Source organism: Sorex araneus, chromosome 2 (assembly GCF_027595985.1).
Source record: "Sorex araneus isolate mSorAra2 chromosome 2, mSorAra2.pri, whole genome shotgun sequence".
NCBI lineage: Eukaryota > Metazoa > Chordata > Mammalia > Eulipotyphla > Soricidae > Sorex > Sorex araneus.
Window position 1 is genome coordinate 225,118,241 of NC_073303.1, and position 25,468 is coordinate 225,143,708.

At 56.6% G+C, this 25,468-nt stretch overlaps 1 protein-coding gene across 1 annotated transcript; it reads left to right on the forward strand.

Annotated features, from left to right (window-relative positions):
* The first annotated feature begins 3,847 nt into the window (after positions 1 to 3,847).
* On the forward strand, positions 3,848 to 11,682 carry KRT84 (keratin 84). The gene is made up of 9 exons (XM_004601498.2): positions 3,848 to 4,706; positions 5,981 to 6,189; positions 6,945 to 7,005; positions 7,435 to 7,530; positions 8,333 to 8,497; positions 8,602 to 8,727; positions 9,186 to 9,406; positions 9,830 to 9,861; positions 10,928 to 11,682. Exons 1-9 carry the CDS (start codon positions 4,014 to 4,016, stop codon positions 11,245 to 11,247), a joined length of 1,923 nt encoding a protein of 640 aa, XP_004601555.2. The 5' UTR covers positions 3,848 to 4,013; the 3' UTR covers positions 11,248 to 11,682.
* The last annotated feature ends 13,786 nt before the right edge of the window (positions 11,683 to 25,468 follow it).

Sequence of the window (25,468 nt, forward strand, 5' to 3'; positions counted from 1 at the left end):
CAGAGTCCCCAGGGAGGCGCCTCCCCTCTCCCGGCCTGCCACCCCCCACCCAAAAAATGGCTGAGGTTGGCACGATGCATCATCAGGTGAAATAATGCCTCTGAACAGTGTGGATGACGGGGCAGCTCATCACCCCAGAGCTGGGGCCAGGCTTGACTGTTCCCCCCACCCTGCCCTCCTGCCGGGGCCATGGCTATGACCCGGGGCAGCGCCCGGGAAGGGCTGTGGGGAACACAAAGGTCACAGCCACTGGAGCAGAAGAAGGTGGGGTGCTGGAGGGAAGAGGGGTGTCTCGTCTTGGAAGCGAGGGGGTCTGCCAAAGACAGAGGATGGGACAGAGAGGAAGGGGCGGGAGGAAGAGGAGGGTGCAAGGTAAGAACTGGGTGACACCAGGTCCTGCACAGTCTGCTCCCCCGTTTTCACATTGGAAGTAAATTTCTACCGAGTAGCTATAGATCCATTTTACAGATGAGGACACTGAGGATTAGGGAGATAAATGAGCTCCCGAAGGTCACTGATAAACCTTGATGGACTGAAGGACGGTGATTGTTTAAGAATAGTCAGGCTTGGTGAGACTAGAAAGCCACCCAGTGGTGGTACTCAGTTGTCTGTTGATAAGTACCTTCTGCCTGCACCTGGGGCCGAACCTGCACATTCCGCCTCCATAGACCCCCATCCCTGACACCTGCTGGTAGCAGCAAAATGGGAGCTGAGCCTTGTTCCCTACAGGGCTCAATAAATTCTGTCCCTGCCCGACATGGCCACTGGCCTTCTCTCTGCCATCTCTTCAGCTCCCTGCTCTGCCCCCTCACAGGGCTCCACTGCCCCCTTCCCAGTCTCCAAGGACAGCGCCCGGCCGGGCCTCCGAGGGCGGGGCCGCCCTGTCCTTTAAACGGCCATCCCCAGGTGAGTGGTCCTGCCCACTCCAGAATTCCTGCGTCATCACCACCTCCAGCCTTTCCTGTCTGCCTGGAGCCTGGAGTCTCCTTACTCTGAGATACTCGCAAAACCCAGACGCTGGAATGTCTCCTCTGTTTCCTCTTTGTTCCTTTCATTCCTTTTCCCTCCTGCTCTTAGCCCGGCTGGAGGATCCATCCAGCCATCCCACTAGCCTGGGCGCCTGGCCCGTGCCACCCCAGAAAGGACGCAAGGAGAAGACCGACCCACGACCTATGTCCTGAGGCTCCTGTGTCACCCAGGGAAGCCGGCTGGCAGACAAGCACCGTCACACGGGAGCCGTCCAGGACCACAGCTCCCAAACGAGGAAGCAGGGGGAGAGGACACACAGGACATAGAGAGGGAGCTGTCTATCATGGATGACCTCTGTGCAGGGCAGCGGGGGAGGGAGGAAGCAGCCAGGTGGCTCCCAGAGGAAAGGGGGCTCCCAGCAGGGAACACACGTGGGGAAGTATGAGAGGCAGGAGGCTTCCTTCCTGGCTGACGGACAGCGGGTCACTGGGGCAGTAGGGCAGAGAGACAGAGACCGTCAGGGGAGGAGGGGTGCCCTGGGTGTCAGGGACTCGAGTGGGATGAGGAAGCCTCGGAAGGGGCTGAGCATAGATATATAACCTGGTGCGGAAGGACTGGCCCCCAGCAGGGACCTTGCCACACCGCGGGTCAGAGGGAGGGCAGCTCGGACAGAGAAGGGACCACTCTGACAATGATAGTAGAAAATGGCCGCTCCACACTGGGCACTAAAAAGAGGTAAATTGATGTTCATGATACCCTTTCAGTAATAACAGTACTGCAAACCCGAAAGGGAGAATGAGGAGAAAGTGTGTCTGCCATAGAGGCAGGTTGGGGTGGGACTGGGGGCAGTGGGGAGGAAACTGGGGCCATGGGTGGTGGGGACACTGGTGAAAGAACGGAGTTGGGACATTGTATGACTGAAACCCAATCATGAACAACTTCATAGCTGTGCCCCGGTAGTAATAAAGAAAAGGAAGCACAAAAAGGGCCTGGGCCAAAGACAAGATTTTAGAGGTTCGGGCCAGAGAGATAGCACAGTGGGTAGGGCATTTGCCTTGCACACGGCCAACCTGAGTTCAATCCCTAGCATCCCATAGGGTCCCCTGAGCACCGCCAGGAGTAATTCCTGAGTGCAGAGTCGGGAGTAACCCTGAGTATTGCTGGATGTGACTTACCCCCCTCCAAAAAAAGAGATTTTAGAGGGTCACTTTGATGCTTGGAGCTGAGCTAGAGTTGAGGACGATGCCTGGACAGACCCAGGGACAGGCTGGGCTTGACGAGCAGGTAGCAGGTGGTGCAGCAAGAAGAGGCTTAGCAAACAGGGGCTGCCGTGATCTTCACAAGTCTGTTTTTCTGAATCTTCCCCCTTTAGATATCTAGCTGTAGCTGTGTCTCTGCAAATAGTAATAAGCTAGGAATAGAGAGACTTGGCCTGAATTTGATACATTTATCAGACACACACCAAAAACACCAACCAAAAAAACAAAAAACACAGCTAACGGCACATCTAACGGCGAGAAATTTGGAACATTCCCCCTCTAACCAGAAAAAGGCAAGGACATTTCCTTTGACTGCTGTTTTTTAACATGATTTTGGAAGATCTAGCTAACACAGACAAGAAAAGGCAGTAGAACATATACGAAGAAGAAAAATAGTGAAGACTTGAGATGATTATCTCGTTATAAACTCACATTGCTTCCCAAGTAGATACCCAAGAGTGCAGAGAATCTCCTTTATTCAAATATAGGTTCCCCAGGCTCAAGACAGGGAGAATTAGCCACATTACATATTAGAATATAAATCATAAACTGGGTCCTGAACTTTCTACACTATTGATCACAATAATAATATCTAGTAGCTAGGGACTTTTTATTTCTATCCAAAAATAGATGAGATAGAAATAAGAATCTTTATGTCTAGATTCTTACTGCTATCCTAGTCAAATATTTATTAGTAAGTTGAGAACACTTCACAAACAACTATATATCAATTGGAACATATTTCTGGGGTCTTGAAATCACATGGCTAACTTTCTACAGTCAAATGGCCAAACTATTGGCACAGTTTGGATTCAGGTTATGCCACAAAAGTGTTGACTGGTGGAAGTCCTCAAGATTTATCTTCCTCACCACCACAAGAATAGACTGTCCTGGCTATACCCCAGCAACAAACACACAGTTTGGGACACTATAAGTAATCCTTTCAGCATTTTCAATAAGATATATGTCTACACTAACCAAATGAACTTCACTAAAATTTAACTAGGTTATGGACATAAGTAAATAGCACTGTAAATAGCACTGTCGTACCCTTGTTCATCAATTTGCTCGAGCGGGCACCAGTAACGTCTCCATTGTGAGACTTGTTACTGTTTTTGGCATATCGAATACACCACGGGTAGCTTGCCAGGTTCTGCTGTGAGGGCGGGATACTCTCGGCAGTGGGATACTCCGGACTCTCCGAGAGGGACAGAAGAATTGAATCCGGGTCGGCAATGTGCAAGGAAAACACCCTACCCTCTGTGCTATCACTCCAGACCGTAGGTAAAACACTGCAAAAGGTTTTACTATGCATTTGTAGGGATGCATTAAACTATATCTCACAGTTTCATTTCTTATTCAAGATTGTGTAGACCTGTCTCTCTCCTGCACACACACACACACACACACACACACACGTGCACACACACACATGCACACACCTATCAAGAGGTCTTTTTTTAAAGTACAGATGCGTCCCTTAGTGGACCTCCTTTGGCCCTGTTACCATCCTAACTTTCTGGCGGTTAGCCTCACTTGCAGTGAAAAGGTCTATTGGATTTATGATCAAATCAAATTAGTGTCCCCATAATGGCACTTGTGGTGGACTTGTGGGAAAAAATAGGGCCATAATGTTTATGTGTTTATATGTTTTTAATGTTTATAGGTTTGACGTTGCAGCGCTGATCCCAAAGAGAGTAGGTGTGTCTGAGATTAGCTCATTGTCAAGGAGGTTAGAGGCATGAAGAGTTTCTGCTAACTACCCAAGCTCATAAATGTCTCCAAATGGCTTTTTCGTTTTTATGGGGCCAATCCTCAGATCCCCACATACATAAAAGGGTTGAGAGCAATCCACTAGCCTCATCCGACTCTCGGCTCCTGCCATCCCCGTTCTGTGGTCGCCCTTCTGCTCCCCGAGAAGCCGCCATGTCTTGTCGCTCCTACCGAGTCAGCTCTGGCCGCCGGATTGGCAACTTCAGCTCTTGCTCTGCGGTGGCTCCCCCGAGCATGAACCGCTTCCGGGTCAGCTCTGCCTCCTGCCGGAGCGGGTCCAGCTTCCGGGGTCACGGTGGCTTTGGGAGCAGGAGTGTCGTCTCCTTCGGGTCCTGCGCCCCCCGGATGGCCACGGGGTGCCCCCGTCCCATTCGCTGTGGAGTCGGCTTCGGTGCTGGCAGCGGGGCGGCCTTTGGCTTTGGTGACGGGAGCTGCTCTGGTCTAGGCTTCGGTGCCGGCAGTGGTGTCGGTCTGGGGTTCGGGGCTGGCGGTGGCTTTGGCTGTGGTTTCGGTGGCCCTGGCTTCGGCTACAGGATCGGCGGTGGCGGCGTGCCAGCTGCCCCCTCTATCACAGCAGTGACTGTTAACCAAAGCCTGCTGACACCCCTCAACCTGGAGATTGACCCCAATGCACAGAGGGTGAAGAGGGATGAAAAGGAGCAAATCAAGACCCTGAACAACAAATTCGCCTCCTTCATCGACAAGGTACCTAAGACCGCCGGAGCAGGGCTGGGCGGATAAGAGCTCAAAGGCGTCGGGGGGTTCTTTTCCCCGATTGAGAGGAACTGGTGCTAGCACAGCACAGCGACCTTGGTCAGGGGCTTCAGGTGCCCACCTGAGGGTGGCTTGACCGTGGGTGACTGCTGCGGAGCGAGGCCAGGGCTGGGTGACAGAGCAGACCTGGGCTGTGCCTTCCGGAAGAAGAGCATCCAAACTTGCAAGCAAACTGAGCCCGGCTGCCTGGTCACTTACAGCAGCAGCTCCTGAGAGGCCAGACACCAGGTCTTGGACGGGCAAGAGCTGGTACAAGGATAAAGGCTCAGGGGCTGGAGCGATAGCACAGCGGGTAGGGCATTTGCCTTGCATGCAGCTGACCCGGGTTCGATTCCCAGCATCCCATATGGTTCCCTGAGCACCAGGAGTAATTCCTGAGTGCAGAGCCAGGAGTAACCCCTGTGCATCACCGGGTGTGACCCAAAAAGGAAAAAAAAAAAAGGATAAAGGCTCCTCTGGAATCCTCTTTTTGAACTTTTTGTCACTTCTGAGGCTGGTTGGGCCCCCTATCCAGGCTTAGGAAAATGGGGGATGGAGTGTAGCGATATTTTTACAAACCACAAGAACTCAGACATGGCAGTTGGCGTGTTCAGGCTCAGCCGAGTTGTCTGGGCTGGGGAGACAGTGAACCGCCCCTGGGTTCAGTGGTAGCCTTCAGACTGAAGAGAGGAAGGTTGTGAGGGGAGTTCTTTTCCCCGATTGAGAGGAACTGGTCCTACACCTCGTGTCTAATGGGAGCAGGGGTGCTCAGGTGGGAGCGAGAGTGATGCTCTGTGCCTGGAGCATCGGTGTTCTCGGAACTGCAGGGGCAGGAGTCTGTGGTCTCCAACACCGCACTGCAGAGGGGCCATCTGGGTTGTTGGGATGACTTGAGAGTCGAGAGTCCCCGTCTCCTGATGTCACATCCCACACACCTGTTCTTTGCTTAGCAACTTGTCTTCTGCCAGGGATGGCTGGGGTCCATTTTAGACTCAGGTGGATTCCATTTTCGCCAAGGCCCGGCGAGCTGCCGTGGAACGGCAGAAGGGGAAACGGTACCTTTGGCTCCAGGTGCCTGCCTGAGTCTGAGGAGGTTTAGAGAAACTGAGTTAGAGGAAGAGTGAAAGCCAAGAGAGGCAAGGACGAGGCCCTCTCGGGCCAGCTGGTCCTCGCGGGGGTGACCAGTCGGTGTTTCAACTGCCACTTCTGTGCCTCTACTGGTTTAGGTGCGGTTCCTGGAACAGCAGAACAAGCTCCTGGAGACCAAGTGGAACTTCCTCCAAGAGCAGAAATGTGCCCGGAGCAACATGGAGCCCCTCTTTGCGAGCTACATCAGCAACCTGCGGAGGCAGCTGGACGTCGTGAGCAATGACCGGGCCCGGCTCGAGGCTGAGAGGAACCACCTGCAGGATGTCCTGGAGGGTTTCAAAAAGAAGTGAGTGGGGGCTGGAGTGATAGCACAGCGGGTAGGGCGTTTGCCTTGTACGTAGCCCACCCGGGTTCGATTCCCAGCATCCCATAGGATGTTGGGAGTACCACCAGGAGTAATTCCTGAGTGCAGAACCAGGAGTAACCCCTGTGCATTGCTGGGTGTGACCCAAAAAGCAAAAAAAAATAAAACAAATGGGCTGCACAGACCAAGGGCAGGCCCTGCTCCCCCTCCCTCCCACTTGCAAGCCCAGCTCTGACAAAAACAGCTGAGTAGATGGGGGTGAGATGCTGCTGTGTTTTAGACACAACCTGGAGACTGGGGAGAATACGGTGATCTGGACGGGCAGGGGAGGGGCCTGCGTGGGAAAAAATGGGGGCACGGTCTGTCCCCAGCCTGCCTGGGGGTGGTGAGGGGCTGTCGTGGCGTGGGGGTCCATGCTGCTGCAGCCACCAGTGGGTGCGACTTGCTCTACGGTCATGTGTGGTGACTGTGAGTCTTTCCCTGCAGAACGGCAAGTCTGCACAGACCTGCAGACCCCAGACCCAAGTCGGAAAGGGAAACGGGGTCTGGGAGGACTCAGACTCCCTGATTCATAAACGGTCTTGAAGAGGGAACAGAGTAGACGTTATGTGGGTGGCCGCAGGGACCCGAGCTCTGGCAGGAGCCAAGAACACAAACATCCACTGAATTGTGGAGCATCAACCCCCCCCAGCCCCCGCCCCCAGGAAGAACCCACCCTCCCAATCCTTCCCATCCAGGTATGAAGAGGAGGTGGTGTTCCGGGCCAACGCTGAGAACGAGTTTGTGACTCTGAAGAAGGTAAAGGGATAGAGCCAGGCCAACTCCCCGCTCCAGAGGGAGGTCTCAAGAGATCCCAGGAAGGGGCTGAATCTGGGGTTACTCAAGAGCCCCCCAAGGCCACAGCAGGCATCCCGGGACATGCAATAAGGCCCCGTGGCTGTCCGGCTTCATGAGAGCAGAGTGCAGAGGGGTCAGCCCTTAGCGAGTCTGGGGGTGTCCAGACTCTTCTCGCCCCTAAATAAGATCAGACCACGCCTGCCCTGGGCGAGTCTGTGTGGGGCGAGTCTGTGTGGTGTGGGGGAGAAGAGCCCCCACTCAGTTCCACCCACAACCCTGCCCCCGCCCACGGCCCCCGCCCCACGGGGACTGTCCTGGCAGTCCCACATCTCACAGCCCGCCAGAGGGGCAGTGTTTCTCCATGAGCCTCGACCCTTCTCTCCTGCCTAGGATGTGGACGCAGCTTTCTTAAACAAGTCTGATCTGGAGGCCAACGCAGACTCCTTGACCCAGGATATCGACTTCCTGAAAGCCTTGTACACGGAGGTGAGCATCGTGGCCTCAGAGCAGGCGCTAGAGACCTGTGCTCGGTGGGATCTTCACACGGACAGGCATGCTTTGCGACAATCAGTATCCACACACACGCACACATGCACGCACGCACACACTCATAGGTCCTCTGCTGTATCACTGGATCTCAGCAGAGTCAGGTATGCAGCCTCGGGAGCCTGACTCAGGCTGGACACAACCCGTGAACCTGTCGCCCACCTCATCGTGGGCCAATCTGAAGGCAGAGTCTAGGAATGTCCCTCCCTACAGCTGATTCGAGGACTCCGGAAAACAGATGTAAAAGAATTGCTTGGCCTAATTAGTCAAGCAAACGCTTTTGCTTCATCCGGGTGTCACCAGCACATGCCAGCCATGCTGAGTGCCGGGCACAGGGTGGGACGGTGGGGCAGTTCCCCTGAGGCCCTCTGCCTCAGGCCACTTCCAGGCCTTTCCCCGGCTCCATGCGGGGCTTGGGAGAGAGGGTTCCGAGCTCTGGGCAGTCTGTGAACAGTCACTGGCACTTTGTGGAGAATCCAGAGTTTAAATCCAACCGACTCATGCCCGCACCAGTCCCTTAGGCCCCCGGAAGTGCACCCAAGTGGATTGGGGCTTCCGATGCCTCTGTGGACACGGAGTCCAGTGGAAACAGCCCAGGGGCTTCCTTTCCTTGGCTGGCCCACAAGGCTGGTCCACCCGCAGCCATGCTCTGAATCAGGTGCTCTGCTCCCAACCCGGGGGTCACAGCATCGGGCTCTGCGGGGGCTCTGAGCCACGTCCTGCCCACCTCACTCCCCCACAGGAGATACAGCTGCTGCAGTCACACATCTCAGAGACGTCAGTCATCGTGAAGATGGACAACAGCCGGGACCTGAACCTCGATGGCATCATTGCTGACATCAAGGCCCAGTACGAGGAGATCGCCAGGCGCAGCCGGGCGGATGCGGAGGCCTGGTACCAGACCAAGGTGAGAGGGCAGGACGGGGCCGGGGCCCAGGGAGCAGACCCCGCAAAGGTCCCGACCCCAGCAGGGCTGTGAGCCCCCGGACCCACGTCTCTCCCCGCCCCCAGTATGAGGAGATGCGGGTGACCGCTGGACAGCACTGTGACAACCTGCGCAACACCCGGGACGAGATCAACGAGCTGACACGCCTGATCCAGAGGCTGAAGGCCGAGATCGAGCACGCCAAGGCACAGGTGGGCAGGGGAGAGTGAAAGAAGGCCCGAAGGGAGAAGGGGCAGGGCGCCCCCACCCCAGGCTTTGGGGATCCCCTAGTCTGATGAGGTGAAGGAGATCACTGGGTGCCAGAAACAGAAGCAAGCGGGGATGTGTCCAGGAAGGCTTCCTGGAGGAGGAAAACATGGGCAGGAAGAATCTCCAGGCAAAAGAAAATCCCGGGGTCAACTTAGAGAGGCAAGTGAGGCAGAAAGAACCGGTCTGCCCTGAGACCCCAGGAAGTGCAAAACCACGGAGACAGAAACTGAAGGAAAGTGACGGTCCCCCCCTACTCTTCTCCGCCCCCTCCCCAGTTACAAGTTATCAGCATCCTTAGAAAAGCAGCCCCCTGAGTTCCATCCCTGGCTCAGCAACGGGCTGGTTCCCAGCACTCGACGGGGGTCCCGGCCCCCGCCAAAGCCCACCTCCCTCCCTGCAGCGGGCCAAGCTGGAGGCCGCGGTGGCCGAGGCGGAGCAGCAGGGCGAGGCGGCCCTCTCGGACGCCAAGTGCAAGCTGGCCGACCTGGAGGGCGCCCTGCAGCAGGCCAAGCAGGACATGGCGCGGCAGCTGCGCGAGTACCAGGAGCTCATGAACGTCAAGCTGGGCCTGGACATCGAGATCGCCACCTACCGGCGCCTGCTGGAGGGCGAGGAGATCCGGTGAGTGTCCCCGACCCTCGGCCCTCGCACTCACCGGCAGGGGCCCCGGGGAAGATGCTCGGCGGCACCGAGGTCTTGTCTGCGTCTTTGCTGCTCGTGAGTCAGGCTTGGAAGACGGTGCTGGAGCTATGCCACGTAACTGCAAGTGTGCGGGCAGGTGGCACCAGGACTGTGGGCAGCCCTGCCGGACAGGCAGGGACAAAGCAAGCAGGGGTGGAGAGGTGGGGAGTGGAGGGGAGAGGGCCTCAAGTCTTTTGATTCAATAAGTCGGGGGTAGGGTCCAGGAGCACATGACTTTTCAAAGCAGATGTTTCTCGTCGTTGTCGGGAGCGAGAGCCACTGTGTCCTTTCCCAAAGGCCCGTTTGTTGGCAAACCTGCAGCCCACAGGTGCCCGCCACTGACCCATTTCTCCCTCTCCACAGCATCTGCGAAGGCGTCGGACCCGTGAACATATGTAAGAGACTTCCTCTTTTCCCCTTCACACATCTGTCTCCTGGGGCCCTCCCATCTTCCTCCCACTGAGGGTCCTCGGTGGAGTCAGGGGCCCAGAGCAGCGTTGGCCAAAATATTCCGGGGTGCAGGGACCCCAGAGCTGAGATCTGAGATATCCCCCAGAAAGTTCCTTCCCAGAGCAAAGCAATCACAAATCAGGAAGCACTGGGTCCAAGAAGGTTCTAGAACAAGGTCAGGCTTTTTGTTTAGCGTGGCCTCGTCCTTTGAGGCCCAAGTCCAGGGGTGGACTGGCAAGACCATCCAGTGGCATGGCATTCCCCCACACACACCCCAAGCGGCAGGGTCCGGCACCCTTATGCTGTCCCATAGGCCGTGCCCACACGTGTGTGCCCCTGGCCAGGGCCCCAGACCCTGCTTTCAGGAAGTCTGATCTCATTGAGAAGGAAAACCTTACGCATCTTCACCCCGAATCTCAAAACACATTTTTGTCGGGGAGTCGGCGGCCTTGACATCCCCCTTTTGGTCTCCCAGAGAGCGCACGTGCTCTCGATGTGCCCGGAGTCACAGCCAGCATGGGAGCTCAGATCTCTGACTTCCAAAGCACAGACCCGTGTGGTGGCCCAAGCTCCAGGCTGCCCCCACCAAGGGCAGGCGGCAGGAACAGCGGCTTCAGAGGCAGTGGCTCTCGGAGACCCCAGGCCGTGGGAGGGTCTCAGAAGATGAGGGTGGCAGCATTCTCGGGAAGATTTAGCAGGATTTAGCAGCTGTGGGCAGGGAGGGGTGCCCAGGGACGGGCAGAGAGCTACAGAGCAGAGCCTGCAGGGGGTCGCGAGAGAGGGGAGAGAGGGGAGCCGGAGGGCGACCCTGGGGGGCTGCGGGGTGGGAGCTGGGAGGGAGAAGCCGTGCGGCTCTGTCCTCTGTCTGGGTGACCGGGCTCGCGCCCACCAGGGTGCAGACACGGTGGAGGAGGTCTGTTTCGGCCTTAGCGGGGTCCCAGCCCCGGGGGAGGGGAAGCCTGCGGGGCCCCTTCTCCAGGCCCCCCGCCTCACTCTGACTTTCCCCCCCAGCCGTGAGCAGCTCCCGCGGCGGCCTGGTGTGCGGGCCCGAGTCCCTGCCCTGCGGCTCCGCCTTCTCCCGCTGCGGCGGCGGCGTCACCTTCTCCAGCGGCAGCAGCGTCCGCTACGGAGGCAGCGTCGGCGCCTGCGGCTCCAACCTGGGGTCCGGCTCCCGGGGGGGCTCCGTGCTGGTGGGCGAGGCCTGCGCCCCCAGCCTCCCCTGCCCGCTGCCCACCGAGGGGGGCTTCAGCAGCTGCAGCGGGGGCCGCACCAGCCGCAGCTCCAGCGTGCGCTTTGCGTCCACCACCACGTCCCGCAGGACCAAGTACTGAGCCGGCGCCAGCGCGAGCCCGGGAGAACCGCCCCCGCCCCGTCTCCTGCTGCGTCCAGGGGCACCGGGCCTGAGGCCTGCGTGGGCCCCAGCTCCGCCCTGCCGCCAGGAAGCCCCCCATCCTGCTCTCCCCAAGGGCTGCTGGGTTCCACCTGTCCTCAGGTGGTCCTAAACCTAAACACCAGGGTGGGGAGTGAAGGGACCACCCAAAGGCAGAGAGAAAGTCCTGGGTGCAAGGAGCGTCCCAGGTCCCCCCCTGCCCGCTCCTTGCCCCCTGCCCTGCCCCCCTCCCCCTCCCGACTCACAGGGACCCCTAGTCCCTGCATCCCTCCAAGACGGTTCTTTCCGTGGCTGCTTCTTTCCCTGGGGTGTTGGTGCGTGAGGTGCCGGCAGCGAGGTGGTTCCTGGTCCAGTCCACGCCCCGCCACCTTGGGGGTGTCAGTGAGGCCCAGGCCAGGCCCGGGGGAGGGTCTGTCTGCCAGGCACCTGGGGCCGGGGTGGGTGCGGGTTTGTACTCTCTGTGTCCTTCTGGTTGTCAATAAACATGCAAGCTCACAGCACTCGGGACTCCGCCTCTCCTTCCAGCACCCGGGGAACGGCAGCCCACCCCCTCTCCGTCCCCGCCGTGCAGCTGCTCGTCGTGATGGTCCAGTGCTGTCAGGGGCCTTGCTGGCCTACGACACTGGCTGTGGCTCCCCCTGCTCACAGCGCGGGGGCTCTTCCGGAAAGACCCCCATTGTGAGCAGGCCCTGTGAGCCGGGGGCCCTGGCCCTGTGCTTCCTCCCCATCAGGCCCCCAAGCCCCCGAGCCAGCCTTTCCCTTACTGCTCACCCGGCAAACCCCGGCTGAATCCTTGCCCCTCGCCAGCCCTGTGCTGGCAGACAGGTGGCCAAGTGCGGGGAGCGTCGGAGCCGCTACCCGAGCAGCCCCCACTCCTGGGCTCGGTGTGGTGGGGCGGGGCGAAGGCTCGGGGCACCCAGGAGAGACACGCCCCAGACTCACCGCCTCCAGGCAGCCTGCTAGAGACCGGGGCCTCCGCAGGCTCGTGAGGGTGAGCCGCGCGGAGCAGGGGCCCAGGCAGCGGGCATGAGCCAAGAGGGCCGAGATCACGCCACGTCTGGGGGCCACGCTCTCCACACGCTCAAACAAGCCTCACCCGTGAGGAAATGAGTCTGACCCCTGCACACCCCCCACACACACCCCTGCCTGCCCAGCACCCACCCCCCCAGCACCTCCCTGCTTTGGGACAGTCATAACAGAATTAAAGAATGCCTCCAAGACACCTTTCAGGAAAATTCCCCCAGCACCCAAGAGAGTGGAGCTCGGGTACGCTCTGATTGGGAAAGTTCTGGAAAGTTCCCTCAGGGTGGCACCATGGTGACTGCTCGAGAATCAGGTGGTCAGGGCTGTGCCCTCTGCGTGAGGTCTGGGTCTCGGCTGCAGTTTCTCTGGTCCCTCTGCCACTGCCCTACCACTGTCCCTGACACCTGTTGCCTTATTTTTACTGGCCGGAGCTGGAGGTCCCTGTGCTGTCTGGTTACAGTGTCCCCTGTCGGCGTGGCTGTGTGGCCTGTGCCGTGACTGGTCCTGGCTGCCGAGCCGTGTAGACGGCCTTGCTTTCAGCACGGAGTCTAACACGAGCCCCATGGGGCTGGCCAGCCTCCATCTCTTCTCTCCCTCCCCACAGTGACCTCATCCCGTCGACTGCATCCCAGATCACAGCCTCAGTGCGCAGACTCCCTGCACCCCACCCGCTAGGGTCACCAGGACCATGTGTCCGTCTCTCGTTAGATGTATGCCTGGTTAGAATTGACCCTTTCAACACTATACGGTCTTTCCTTGCTCTCAAATCCACTTTCTCTAACGTTAGCATCAGCCTTCCTCTCTCACCCAGCCCACGCTAAGGTCGACCCCAACTGCCACCCCACCCGGTGCCTCCAGCCACAGTGCTCAGGCTTCTGGTCAAGCATCAGCTGTGCGCATCATTCTCCCCGTGATGGGCCTGCAGGCAGGGCCAAACCTGGCAAAAGGAGAAAACACGAGAGTTTCCCTCTGTGTTTCTTCCCCCCCAGGCCCCCTTCCTCTGCCCTTCGGTTAAAAAGAAGGGATTGCTTTGGGGGTCTCAGCTCACAGCCTCTCTTTCGGGGGCCGCCCTTGGCCACAGCCACGTGCATTGAGGGGAGAGTGGCTGAGCCACTTCAGGCATCGCCTCCCCAGTCACAACCGGCTGTTCATTTTGCAAAGGCCCCTGACCAGCCTCCTGTTTCCTGCAGGGTGTGGGGAGGGTCTGGGGGCCTCAGCTGGGCCCACTGAGCACCCACCTCCCGCGTGCGAAGCACATGCTCCAGCCTGTCGAATCACGTCCCCGGCCCCCAGGAGCTGCCTTGCACTGCACGCAGTGTGGCTAGCTGCAGTCAGCCGGAGAAATCAGCACGAAGGCTCAGTCGGGGCAGGCGGGGTGCAAGGGAGCCTCATTTCCACAGTGTCGGTCTGGCTACATGGACCACAGACTGAAGGAGGGAGGGAGAGGCCCCGTGCAGGCAGGAACCTACGCCACAGCAGCCTGGAAAAGCACAGGCCAGGCCGCCCGTCAGCTCCCCTGCCCCCTCCCCCTCCCTCCCAATCCCCCTCCCCCCCTCCCTCCCTCCCTCTCTCTCTGTCCCTCCCTCCCTCCCTCCCTCCCTCTCTCTCTCTCTCTGTCTCTCTCTCTCTGTGTCTCTCTCTGTCTCTCTCTGTCTGTCTGTCTGTCTGTCTGTCTCTCTCTCTCTCTCTCTCTCTCTCTCTCTCTCTCTCTCTCTCTCTCTCTCTCTCTCTCAACTGATGCCAGGACAAGCTGCAGCCAACACTAAGTCTCAACCAGGCCCCAGTTTCTGTTTCCCCAGAGCAGGACTTGCAGTTGCTGGTAAACTCCCAGTTGAGTCATTTGCCAAGATGAGGAACTGGGCAGTTGGGTCCAGCCGGTCATGAGGGGTCACTGTGCCCTCCTGAGAAACTGTTGCTAACCATTGCCTAATTGCTGACCACCATTGAAGTAGGGTTGATGCTAAAAATAGACCAGCATATAAATTGCTTCCTAATTCTGAACCCTATATACACTGCTTGTGATTTGGAGTTGGGTCCTTGTCAAGACTCCACTGTGTTGGATCAGACTCAGACCCTAGCTCGGGCTAGTGCTGGCTCGGGCTAGTAATAAAGTTCCTTTGCTTTCATGCTATCGTGTGTGGACTTAGTTTCTCTGCAGTTGGGGATCTGAAACTTGGGCACAACTCTCTCTCTCCTTCTCTCCTTCTCTCTCTCTCTTCTTCACTCTCTCCTCTCTCTCCTCTCCTTCTCTCCTTCTCTCTCTCCTCTCCTCTCCTTTTATCTCTCCTTCTCTCTCTCCTCTCCTCTCCTTCTCTCTCTTCTTCACTCTCTCCTCTCTCTCCATCTCTCCTTCTCTCTCTCATTTTCTCTCTCTCCTTCTCTCTCTCCTCTCTCTCCTTCTCTCTCTCCCTTTCTCTCCTCTCTCTCCTTTTCTCTCTATTTCCCCTCTCTTTCTCCTTCTCTCTCCCCCCTTCTCTCCTTCTCTCTCTCCTTCTCTCTCTCCCCCCTCTCTCTCTCTCCTTCTCTCCTTCTCTCTCTCCTTTTCTCTCTCAGCGGGGGCCCCAGCAGGGCCCACCTCTCAGTGCTCCCTGGACCAGGCAGTGCCTGGGATCCAGCTCGGGGCCTCACCCCGTCCTGTGCTCTGAACCTGAAGAGTCCCCCGGCCCCCGATGCTGTTCTTCAAAGGTCAAGGCAGACAAGACTCCCAGGTGGGTGAGAGAGGGCTTGGGGGAGAGAGAGACAAAGGTGACTGTGCGGTGGGGACTTACCCAGAGAGAGGCCTTGCCTGTGGGGCAGGGTGAGGAGAGGGCAAAGCTTTCCTGGGGCTAAAAATTTCAGACACACTTGCACACGTGTCTTTGTGGCCGGGAACTCCAGGCCTTCGGGCGGTCTGGACGCGCAACCTCCCCTTACTTCTGAAAGACGCATGTGCCCCACCACCACGGCTGCCGACACGTACGCTCATCTACTGGCTTTGCTCCGGAGACTCATGAATAAACCTCAAAGGAGATCAGCTAGCTGAAAAACTTTCTCAGACAAAATTGGGCACTAGTGGAGGGATGGGTACTAGGTCATTGTATGACTGAAACACAAGCAGGAAGGTTTGTAAGTCTGTTACTGTGCCTCTTCGTGATTCACTAATAAAAAATTGTAGCAACTGTAGCACTGTCGTCCTGTTGTTCATAGATTTTCTCGAGCAGGCACCAGTAACGTCTCCACTGTGAGACTCGTTGTTACTGTTTTTGGCATATCGAATACGCCAAGGGGAGCTTGCCAGGCTCTGCCGTGTGGGCGGGATACTCTCGGTACCTTGCTGGGCTTTTCGAGAGGGACGGAGGATTCGAACCCGGGTTGGCTGCATACAAGGCAAACGCCCTACTCGAATTTCTCAGACACCCATTTCTTCCCAACTGAGACCACTGAGGCCGTCTGAGGGGGGCAGCCCAGCTCCCACCCAGACAGAGCCCCAGCAGCTGCTCCCACGCCCCAAAGCTGCCGCCACCCTCTGGCTGGACTGCCTACTTAAATATTCTGGATTTTCTGGAACGCAGAGCCGCAATCTCCAGACTCTACAACACTGACGCCCCAGTAGGAGCACGCCAGATTGGGCGGGATGCACTGCAGACGCCAACAGAAGCAGGAACACAGAAGGTTTAACTGGCAACAACAGCCTAGTAAACCCTCAGACAAGGACTTCATGTCCCCATGGTGAGATACAACAATTTTCACCAATTTTATTCCACAGAAATATTTTTGATCATTCCCTTGGAATGACAGCACATGGTTATGGCGTTTGCCTTACATACAGCCGACCCGGGTTTGATTCCTCCGCCCCTCTCAGGGAGCCCGGCAAGCTACAGAGAGAATCTCATCCACACGGCAGAGCCTGGCAAGCTCTGCCGTGTGGATGAGATTCTCTCTGTAGCTTGACAGAGACACGTGTGTCTGAAGTTTTCAGCCCCAGGAAAGCTTTGCCCTCTCCTCACCCTGCCTCACAGGCGAGGCCTCTCTCTGGGTAAGTCCCCACCGCACAGTCACCTTTGTCTCTCTCTCCCCCAAACCCGGGTCAGCCGCGTGCAAGCAAATCGATGAGCAACGGGATAACAGTGACAGTGACATTCCCTTAGCTATTTAGGGGTAACAAGAAATATAAAATAAATTAATAAATTATTTGGGCCCTGCAATGGGGGGGGGGGGCAGGCTTGAAGGGTGGTTGGAAAAATTGGAGACAATGGTGGAGGGGAGGTGACAGTATTGGTGGGACTGGTGTCGGAATATCGAATACCTGTAACAAATCATCATGAACAACTTAGCAAACCACACTGTTTAAACACACCGGGGCAGGCGTGGGGGAGCAGGATACAGAACATGCCACACAAAAGTAGAAAAACACACTTTCTTCTCAAGAGACAACAGAGTTCTTCACCAGGACAAACCATTTGTCTGTTAACAAATCTTAACAAGGTTTAAAAAAAAAACACCTCAGCTCTCTACAATGAATATTACCTGATCATAATCAAATTAAATCATAAACCAGTACCAGAAAGGCAACTAGAAAATCCCCCCACCTCCCAAATGTTTGGAAACCAAGCAACAGGCTTCTAATACATGGATCAAAGAGGCTGCCTTTAGGGAAATCAGAAACATTTGGACAAAATTACACTGTAGCACTCTTGTCCTGTTGTTCATTGATTTGCTTGAGTGGGCACCAGTAAAGTCTCCATTGTGAGACTTGTTGTTACTGTTTTTTGGGTTTTTTTTTTTTTTTTTTGCTTTTTGGGTCACACCCAGCGATGCACAAGGGTTTCTCCTGGCTTAGCACTCAGGAATTACTCCTGGAGGTGCTCAGGGGAACATCTGGGATGCTGGGAATCAAACCTGGGTTGGCCACGTGCGAGGCAAGTGCCTTACCCACTGTGTTATCACTCCAGCCCATTGTTACTGCTTTTGGCATATCAAATACACCATGGGTTGCTTGCCAGGCTCTGCCGTGGGGGCAGGATACACCATGGGTAGCTTGCCGGGCTCTCCAAGAGGGATGGAGGAATCAAACCCGGGTCAGCCGCGTGCAAGGTAAATGCCCTACCTGCTGTGCTATCACTTCAGTCCTTATACAAAATTAAAATGAAAAATAACCCAGCTGTTTCCCCCACTATCCTGTCCTGCCCGTCACTCTATTTCGATGATTCTCATCTGAAAACTGGGGAAACAGGTAGGAATGCAGCTCCACAGTCAAGCTCTTCCCTTGCTTGTGTGAAACCCCGGGCTTGCCACGTAAACAAAATCATAAAAAATAACAATGATGAAATGGGAGCCCATGTCATGCATCCGAGAAGTTGTAGAGATGCTATGCCATTATTTCTGAATCTGAGTTCAGGCATTCACAGCTTGAAGGCCAATATTCAAGAGATCATAGATTGAACTTGATTATAACCAGATAATACATGAGAGAGAGAGAGAGAGAGAGATAGAAGAGTTTATTCAAGGCCTCGCAACCTGAGAAGATGGTGATCTCTCAAGAATGAATAACAATTGGGGCTGGACAGATATTACAGGGAGTAAGGGTTCTGCCTTGCAAGCAACCAGCCTTGATTCAAGCCCCTGGACCCACCAAGAGTGTTCCCTGAGCCCAGAACCTGGAGCCCACACACAGCCTGGTGTGGTCCCAAAACAAAACAAAATTGTATCACTGTCACTGTCATCCCATTGCTCATCGATTTGCTCGATTTTGCTCGAGCGGGCACCAGTAACGTCTCCGTTGTGAGACTTGTTGTTACTGTTTTTGGCATACTGAATACACCACGAGGAGCTTGCCAGGCTCTGCTGTGTGGACAGGATACTCTTGGTAGCTTGCCGGCCTCTCCGGGAGGGACGGAAGAATTGAACCCAGGTGGCTGCATGCAAGGCAAACGCCCCACCCACTGTGCTATCCCTCTAACCCAATAATAATCCCATCATCTCCCAGTTAAGGGCCAAGGGTTTCTATAAAGCTGGCTGGACAATGGGTTCGAAGTTCCCTGGGGGAGCAGGAGGTAGTGTTGAGGTGCCAGTGGTGAGTGGACCCCTGCAGGATGATGGTCTATTCCCTCCTTCTCCACCGTCTGCTCCATAATTTGAAGCCTCCCTCCAGGGGGCTTGCTGACTACTCTCCTTCCGGGACGAGAGGGATCCCCATGTTCTCTGCGGGTTAAATCTCTGGCCTCTGGTTTTCTCTCCCCGCCCCCCCGCCCTCCCCCCCCCCCCCCTGCCCAATGCTCCGTGAGGCCTGGCTCAACCTCAGGCAGCCTGAGAACACCAGTCAGGGTCGCCAGAACCACCGGGGCCCTGAACGTGGTTCCCTGACGCTGGCTGAACCTCTGACCAGGAACCGCAGTGCTCAGAGGTTCCAGCCCTGATTCAAGGCTCCACGGCAAACGCTTCCACATTGAGTCAGCAACAAGCATTTGAGATTCCTGCATCGACAGGCAAAAGTTGCTCCGTGGTCTTTGCTCAGTCCCCCAATCCCAAAATATGTTCTCGTGCTCTGCATGGCCAGCAGGTCACCGTGCCGGCTGCAGAACCCTCCAGCCACGGGTTTGCTGGTGGTGCCAGAGCCCTGAGCCCTGAGCCCCGAGTCTGAGCTGCAGGCCGGCTTCTGAGCCTGCGCCCAGGGCCGGCTGCAGGGCCAGCTGTGAGGGTTTGCTGCCCTCTGCTGGCCGCCAGCGCCCAGGGCGGCACTGCCCAGGAAGGACTGAAAGGTTCCTTGCGGCGGACCTTCAAAGGGGGACCTGGGAGTCTTTTCAAACAAATCTTCCTCCAAACTTTTGTTTGAGACACAAACTACCACCATTTCTATTTCCAGGCAGAAATCCAAACCCTCTTGCTAGCCCAACTCAGCACTTTTCCCCACAGTCTGTGTTTCTGTCCTCCCTGTGTCCACAAATGGGCAGGAAGCTTCAGTGTCCAGGCAGGGAGGAAAATGGGGGCTCGAGAACCCGCGACTCCCGGCTGGGGGTGGTTCCTAGGGCTCCCAGGCCTGGCTTCCCTCATGGTGAGCTTCTCTGTCCAGCATCAGATATCTCAGGTAGCCAAGACGAACACGCAGGCAGCAAACGGGTGTGCGCTTTCTCTGTTCCCAGCACTGCTCTGAGTGTGGGGTCCTGTGGGTGGAGCAAAGAGTTACCAAGTTCATATTGCCGGGGCCGGAGGGGTGGGGGGATGGCCGGGGCAGGACAGGGTCAACTAGAATATATGAGTGACAATGAGTGACAAGGGGTCAAGCACTTACAAGTAAGAAGAGAAAGGAAATCATTAGGAATCAAAAAAGTCGGTGGTGGGGCTGGAGCGATAGCACAGCGGGTAGGGTGTTTGCCTTGCATGCAGCCAACCCAGGTTCGATTCCCAGCATCCCATAGGGTCCCCTGAGCACCGCCAGAAGTAATTCCTGAGTGCAGAGCCAGTAGTAACCCCTGTGCATTGCCAGGTGTGACCCGAAAGACAAAAAAAAAAGTCGGTGGAGAGTGGACTGGGTCACCAGTTTAAAAAGGTGCTAGGGGCTGGAGCCATAGCACAGCGGGTAGGGCATGCCCCGCACGCGGCCGTCCTGGGATTGATTCCCAGCGTCCCATATGGTCCCCTGAGCACCGCCAGGAGTAATTCCTGAGTGCAGAGCCAGAAGTAACCCCTGAGCATCACCGGGTGTGACCCAAAAAGGCGCTAGGGGCTGGGGTGACAGTAGCGTGAGTAGGCACTTGCCTTGCACACAGAAGATCGGTTTGACCCCTGGCACCATATTATGGTTCCCTGTGTCCTAGCACGCGTGAGCCTCAACACAGGGACAGGGGTAAGCCCTGAAAACAGTTGGGTGTGGCCCCCAAAATTAAAATAATAATAATAATGAGCAATAGTCAAATAAAAAGAAGGATCTGAAGTCCGAGAGATGGCTCATCGGGCGAGAGCAGGCTCTGCATGCCGCGGGCCTGAGTGATCCCGCGAGCACTGCCAGGAGTAACCGCTGAGCACTGCTGAGTATAGCCCCAAAGGAAATCTTTTTAAAAAGCTAAATAAGGGAAAAAGAAAGAAAAGGGGCCAGGAAGCTCTTTGAGGACAGTCTTACAAGGTGCTGATGGCAGCAGGGCAAGCCGTGTGACTGAGGGACAAAACATTCAGGCAGCAGGACAGGTGTGCCCACATGTCAGGGTGGGGGCAGCCGGGAGGGAGGGGAGGACGGGTGACAGCAGGACAGGTGTCCTGAGGACTCTGTGATTCACTGTGGGGGACTCTTACGCTCTACCCCACTGATGCGCCTAAAGCAGCACATGTGTTTGGGCTTAACATACTTGCTTGTTTTCTCCCTCCGTCCCTCTCGGAGAGCTCGGCAAGCTACTGAGGATATTCCACCCGCACGGCAGAGCCTGGAAAGCTACCCGTGATGTATTTGACATGCCAAAAACAGTAACAACAACGTGTTCTTCGTGTTCCTGGAGCGAACAGACGCCATTGGGCTACGCTAGCACTTGACACGGACAAATGAAGATGTTACTTGCGCCCGCTAGAGCAAATCAATGAAAAATGGGATGACAATGATACAGAGAGTGATACAGGGAGAACCATGCAAGCATTTGAGCAAAGGAGCAAAGGAACATCTTTTCCTTTCTTTCTTTATCTCTTTCTTTCTTTCTTTCTTTCCTTCTTCCTTCCTTCCTTCCTTCCTTCCTTCCTTTTTTTCTTTCTTTTTTTCTAATTTTTTGGGATTCTTTTGTTTTGTTTTGCTTTTTGTTGATTTGTTTGGAGGGGGTACACCCAGCAGTGCTCAGGTTACTCCTGGCTCTGCATGCAGGAATCACTGCTGGTGAACTCAAGGGACCATATAGGATGCCAGGGATCTAACGCAGGTCATCCGCATGCAAGGCAAGTGCCCTACCCACTGTGCTATCTCTCAGGCCCCCGGCTTCTTTTCTTTTTAACAGATTGGTTTTCCCAACCTTGTCTTTGTTGGTGTTGTGGGTTCCGGGAGTCACACAGTTGGTCACTTTCACACACAACTGCCTCTGCCACACATGACTTGACCACACACTTGGGGCACCAGAGGTCCCAGCAGGAATGTGGGTCGCACTGAGGATTGAACTCTTGGTCTCCCGCTTACAAGCGGCGCTGAACTGAGGGCCTGACCCAGCCAACTGAAGGGCTTGAAGAGGCCCTTCTACAGGGCTGAAAATGCAGTAGGAGAGCATATACGTGTGTGTGTTTGTGTGTGTGTGTGTGTGTGTGTGAGAGAGAGAGAGAGAGAGAGAGAGAGTATTGTTGAGTGTGAGTGTGGGGGGCTGGGGGATGTATGTAGGTGTGGGTATGTTGTGTGAGTGTGTGTGTATGTGACTGTGTGTGAGCGAGTGGATGTTTGAGTGGATGTGTACCTTTATCTAGTCTTTTTTCTCTTAAGGTTTAGGGAAGTTCTTGTGGAGCTAAACAGAAAATATTAAACATTTTAAAACTATGAATACAGTTCGGCTCCAGCCCAAGAAGTCTCTATATACTGAGCATGAATACACATACACACACACACACACACACACACACACACAGCTTATAAAGAGTCTATCTAGAGCACAATTGCTACAACTGTGATAAAATCTCAGGGCTGAGAGGAATAGAGACGTTACTGGTGCCCGCTCGAGTAAATCGACAAACAGCAGGATGACAGTGATGCAGTGATCTAGAGCACACATTTAGTGTATCGAAAAGTTTATATACTAGAATAAACCTAGTGTATAGAGAAGTCTCCTTGCTGTTATGCAGCCTGTAGTGACGTCTCTCCAGGGCCTACCCAGTCGCCCTGCACTGCTGCCTCTGTGTGGCCTCAGGAAATGGCCCCGCCAGAGCAGGTGTGGATCAGAGCCCAGCAGAGAAGATGGTAAGGAGGGGCTCCTGGGGGAAAGGCTGTGAGAGCACATCTGGGGCTCTCTTCCAGGGAGCAGCTGGGCCAACTGGAGGATCGTCTCAGCGCACGGGGGCTGGGCGGGCCCAGCGATCCCAGCCTCACGCCCCCTACACACTTCTCCCTGCACGTCAGGGCTGAGTCTTGCGAGGGGCAACGGAAAGAGCCCGGCCGAGCTGGGTTCCAGCCCCAGGAGGTGGTGGGAAAACATGTGGAGAGGCCACGGCATCCAAGGGGCAATGTCCACCTTGAACCCCCCAGGCCCTGATTGGGACAGTCCATGAAGGCTGTCTGAACTCTCTGAACTCTCTGAGAGTTCAGAGAGTCCCAATCACCCCACGCCCAGCACCTCCCACCTCCCACACACCCACAGACCACCCCCCCAGCTCCCCGCCCCCCACCCCACACATAGCCAGCAGATCCAGGTCACCCTCAGGAAAGCACAGGGCAGGAAAGGGGTGAGTGCCCCCTCACCTTGGATAAATCCAGGAAGCCTTCCTGGAAGCGGATGGATTTTAAGTACAGAAGAAGGAGCAAAGGCGTGAGGCGGTGAGAGTCTGGTTTGGGGACAAGCAGATGGTTCTCCAAGGAGCACCACAGCTCCGTCACTCCGGAGGACAACCGTCCAGGGCGAGTGTGTGAGTGACGGGGCCTCCAGGGCGGCCCCAGCGAGGAGCAGAGTCAGAGGGTGCCAGCACTCCCTGGGGCCCCCTGGGGCTCCGGATGTTGCAAAGAACATCTCCCACCCAATTGTCTCTGGAAAGCTTCTCGAAGAAGCAGGTCCTGGAGAGGTTTGCATGGGATGGGAGGAGCACTGGTTTGGAGAGCACCTTCCTGGCACTGGATGTGGCCTCCAAAAGATACGGGCTGGGAGGGGACAGGACCAAAGCGGATGATGCACAGCAGAGCCCAGGACAAGAGGGTGTGGAGGGGAGTAATTGGGGTTACCTGAGGAACCCCTGAAAGGCATTTTATGAGCTGAGACAGAGCAGGCGAATCATCACACAAAGGCTTCCTGGAAGAGGTGGCAGCTGCCCTGGGACATTCCAGGCAGAGGTGTGACTAGAAAGAAGGCCTGGCAGCAGGAGAGGACCCACAGCAGGTGTGGGGCACTGAGGACAGAGCTTGTGACGGCGTGACGGGAGCCCAGCTCACCCGAACTCGCAGGATTTTTTTTTAACTTTATTGAATCACATGAGATAGTTACAAGCTTTCATGTTTGGGTTACAATCTCACAATGATCGAACACCCATCCCTCCACCAGTGCACATTCCCCACCACCAATATCCCCAGTATACCCCCCTTTTCCCACCCTCCCCCTACCTCCATGGCAGACAATATTCCCCATACTCTCTACTTTTGGGCATTATGGCTTGCAGCACAGACACTGAGAGGTCACCATGTTTGGTCCATTATCTACTTTCGGCATGCATCTCCCATCCCAACTGGTTCCTCCCACCATTTTCTCAGTGATCCCTTCTCTATTCCATCTGCCTTCTCCACCACCCCCCCCCACTCATGAAGCAGGCTCCCAGCTATGGGGTAATCCCCCTGGCCCTTGTATCTACCGTCCTTGGCGCCCGCAGGCTCTGGGGGCTCTGAGCTGAGCAAGCTGTGATGGGCTCGGGCAAGCGTGGGAGCACGGGGTGCTTGTCTGCCCTTCCTGGGGCCAGGCCACGTGCACCCAGCCCTGCGGGGTCTCCCTGCCTGTGAGCACGTACCCCTCAGGTCACAGTGCCAGCCTGCCCCACGCCTCGGAGAAGCCTCTTTCACGACACAGACTTCCCCTGGCATCCTCAAACAATCCCTGTGCGGGGCCGGACCCACCGCCCTCCTGCACAGCTGCCGGGTGCTCAGCCCTCACTCCTGGGAGGCATCTTGGTTCTGAAAGCAGTGGGGGCCCTCCCAGGGGCTCCCGAGGGCCCTGCCCTGCTCCCCCAGCCTCAGGAGGGTCTGTCCAGGGAAAAGCGTGTGACTGTCTGTGTGTATGAGTGGTCACATGTGTATGCACGTGTGTGTGCACATGTGAACACATATGCACACATGCATCCACACATGAACACATATGCACACATGCCTCCACACATGCATGGGCATGTGCACTGTATGGACACACACGTGTGTGTGTGTGTGTGTGTGTGTGTACGCGCACACAGAGGAGAAACTGACAGAGGACCCCCCTCCCCCGCCGGAAGGAAGGCGGAGCAGTTAAGAAGGGAGTGAGGTTTTTATGGGGTCTTGAGGCTGGCTGAGCAAGGGCCCCCACCCACCTCCCCACTTTCAAAGGGCCCCGCCTGGCCCCGCCCGGCCAGCTGCGGGCTCACGGCTCACTGTCCGGGCCAGGAACCGCAGTGCTCCCCGCTGTCTCCTCTCCCCGCCCCCAGACTCCACCCCGAATGTTTATCCGAGTGAAATCAGGTTAGAGAAAACATTAGAAGCGCCTTGAAAGGGCGCGCCAGTCGTAAAGGTGCCAGCGGGCGCCGTGGGCGGGAGGGGAGGGCGGCCCATTTCCGCCGGCCCGGGGAGGGCCAGGGGCTCTCCTGGAGCAATGGCTCAGAGGGGTGAAAAAGTTCCCCGAGGTCACACAGCAGGGAACCCCTGTGGGCCCTGCCCTGTGGCTCCCTGTCGTGGGTGGACATGAGCTGGACGTCCCTGGGGACCTGCAGGCAGGGCCTCCTGCCCCTCTGCCCTCCTGCACGGCCCGCGGTCTCTGCTCTCTTCTCAGAGAGGGGGCGGGTAGGGTCCCATTAGCCTGGCCCTGGGGTGCACCTTGTGGGGTTCTGGGTCGGCCTGACTGACAGGGAACCTGGAGGTAGCGGGGACACGGGGACACGGGCACAGGGTCAGCTCCCGGAGACCCCCCAGAGGGAGCAAGCCCTCAGAGACGGCCCCACTATTCCCTGGCGTCTCTCTCACTTCCTGGGGCACAGCCCAGGCCAGGCCGTGGGGCATCGGGAAGGGCGTTCACCTGGCACCCGGTAGGCCTGGGCTCAATCCCTGGCATCCCATGCGTCCCCTGGGCCCCACCAGGAGTGACTGCGGAGCACGGAGTAAGGAGTCAGTCCTTAGCATCTCTGGGTGTGGCTACCCCCCAGCTAAAGAAGAGCTGCTGTTCCCCTCGAAGCAGCCCAGGAAAGAGGGGGTGACCGACCCCCAGCCGCAGGACAGCTGGCCCAGGGCAGGGTCTTCGGGGCCCCTTCTGAGCCTGCAGCATGTCCCGGCCAGG

Coding starts and splice junctions, on each gene's coding strand:
- KRT84 (XM_004601498.2), top strand. CDS start 4,014: ATGGCTTTTTCGTTTTTATGGGGCCAATCCTCAGATCCCCACATACAT. Junction 7,006..7,434: donor AGTTTGTGACTCTGAAGAAG/GTAAAGGGATAG, acceptor TCTCCTGCCTAG/GATGTGGACGCAGCTTTCTT. Junction 9,862..10,927: donor CGTCGGACCCGTGAACATAT/GTAAGAGACTTC, acceptor TTTCCCCCCCAG/CCGTGAGCAGCTCCCGCGGC.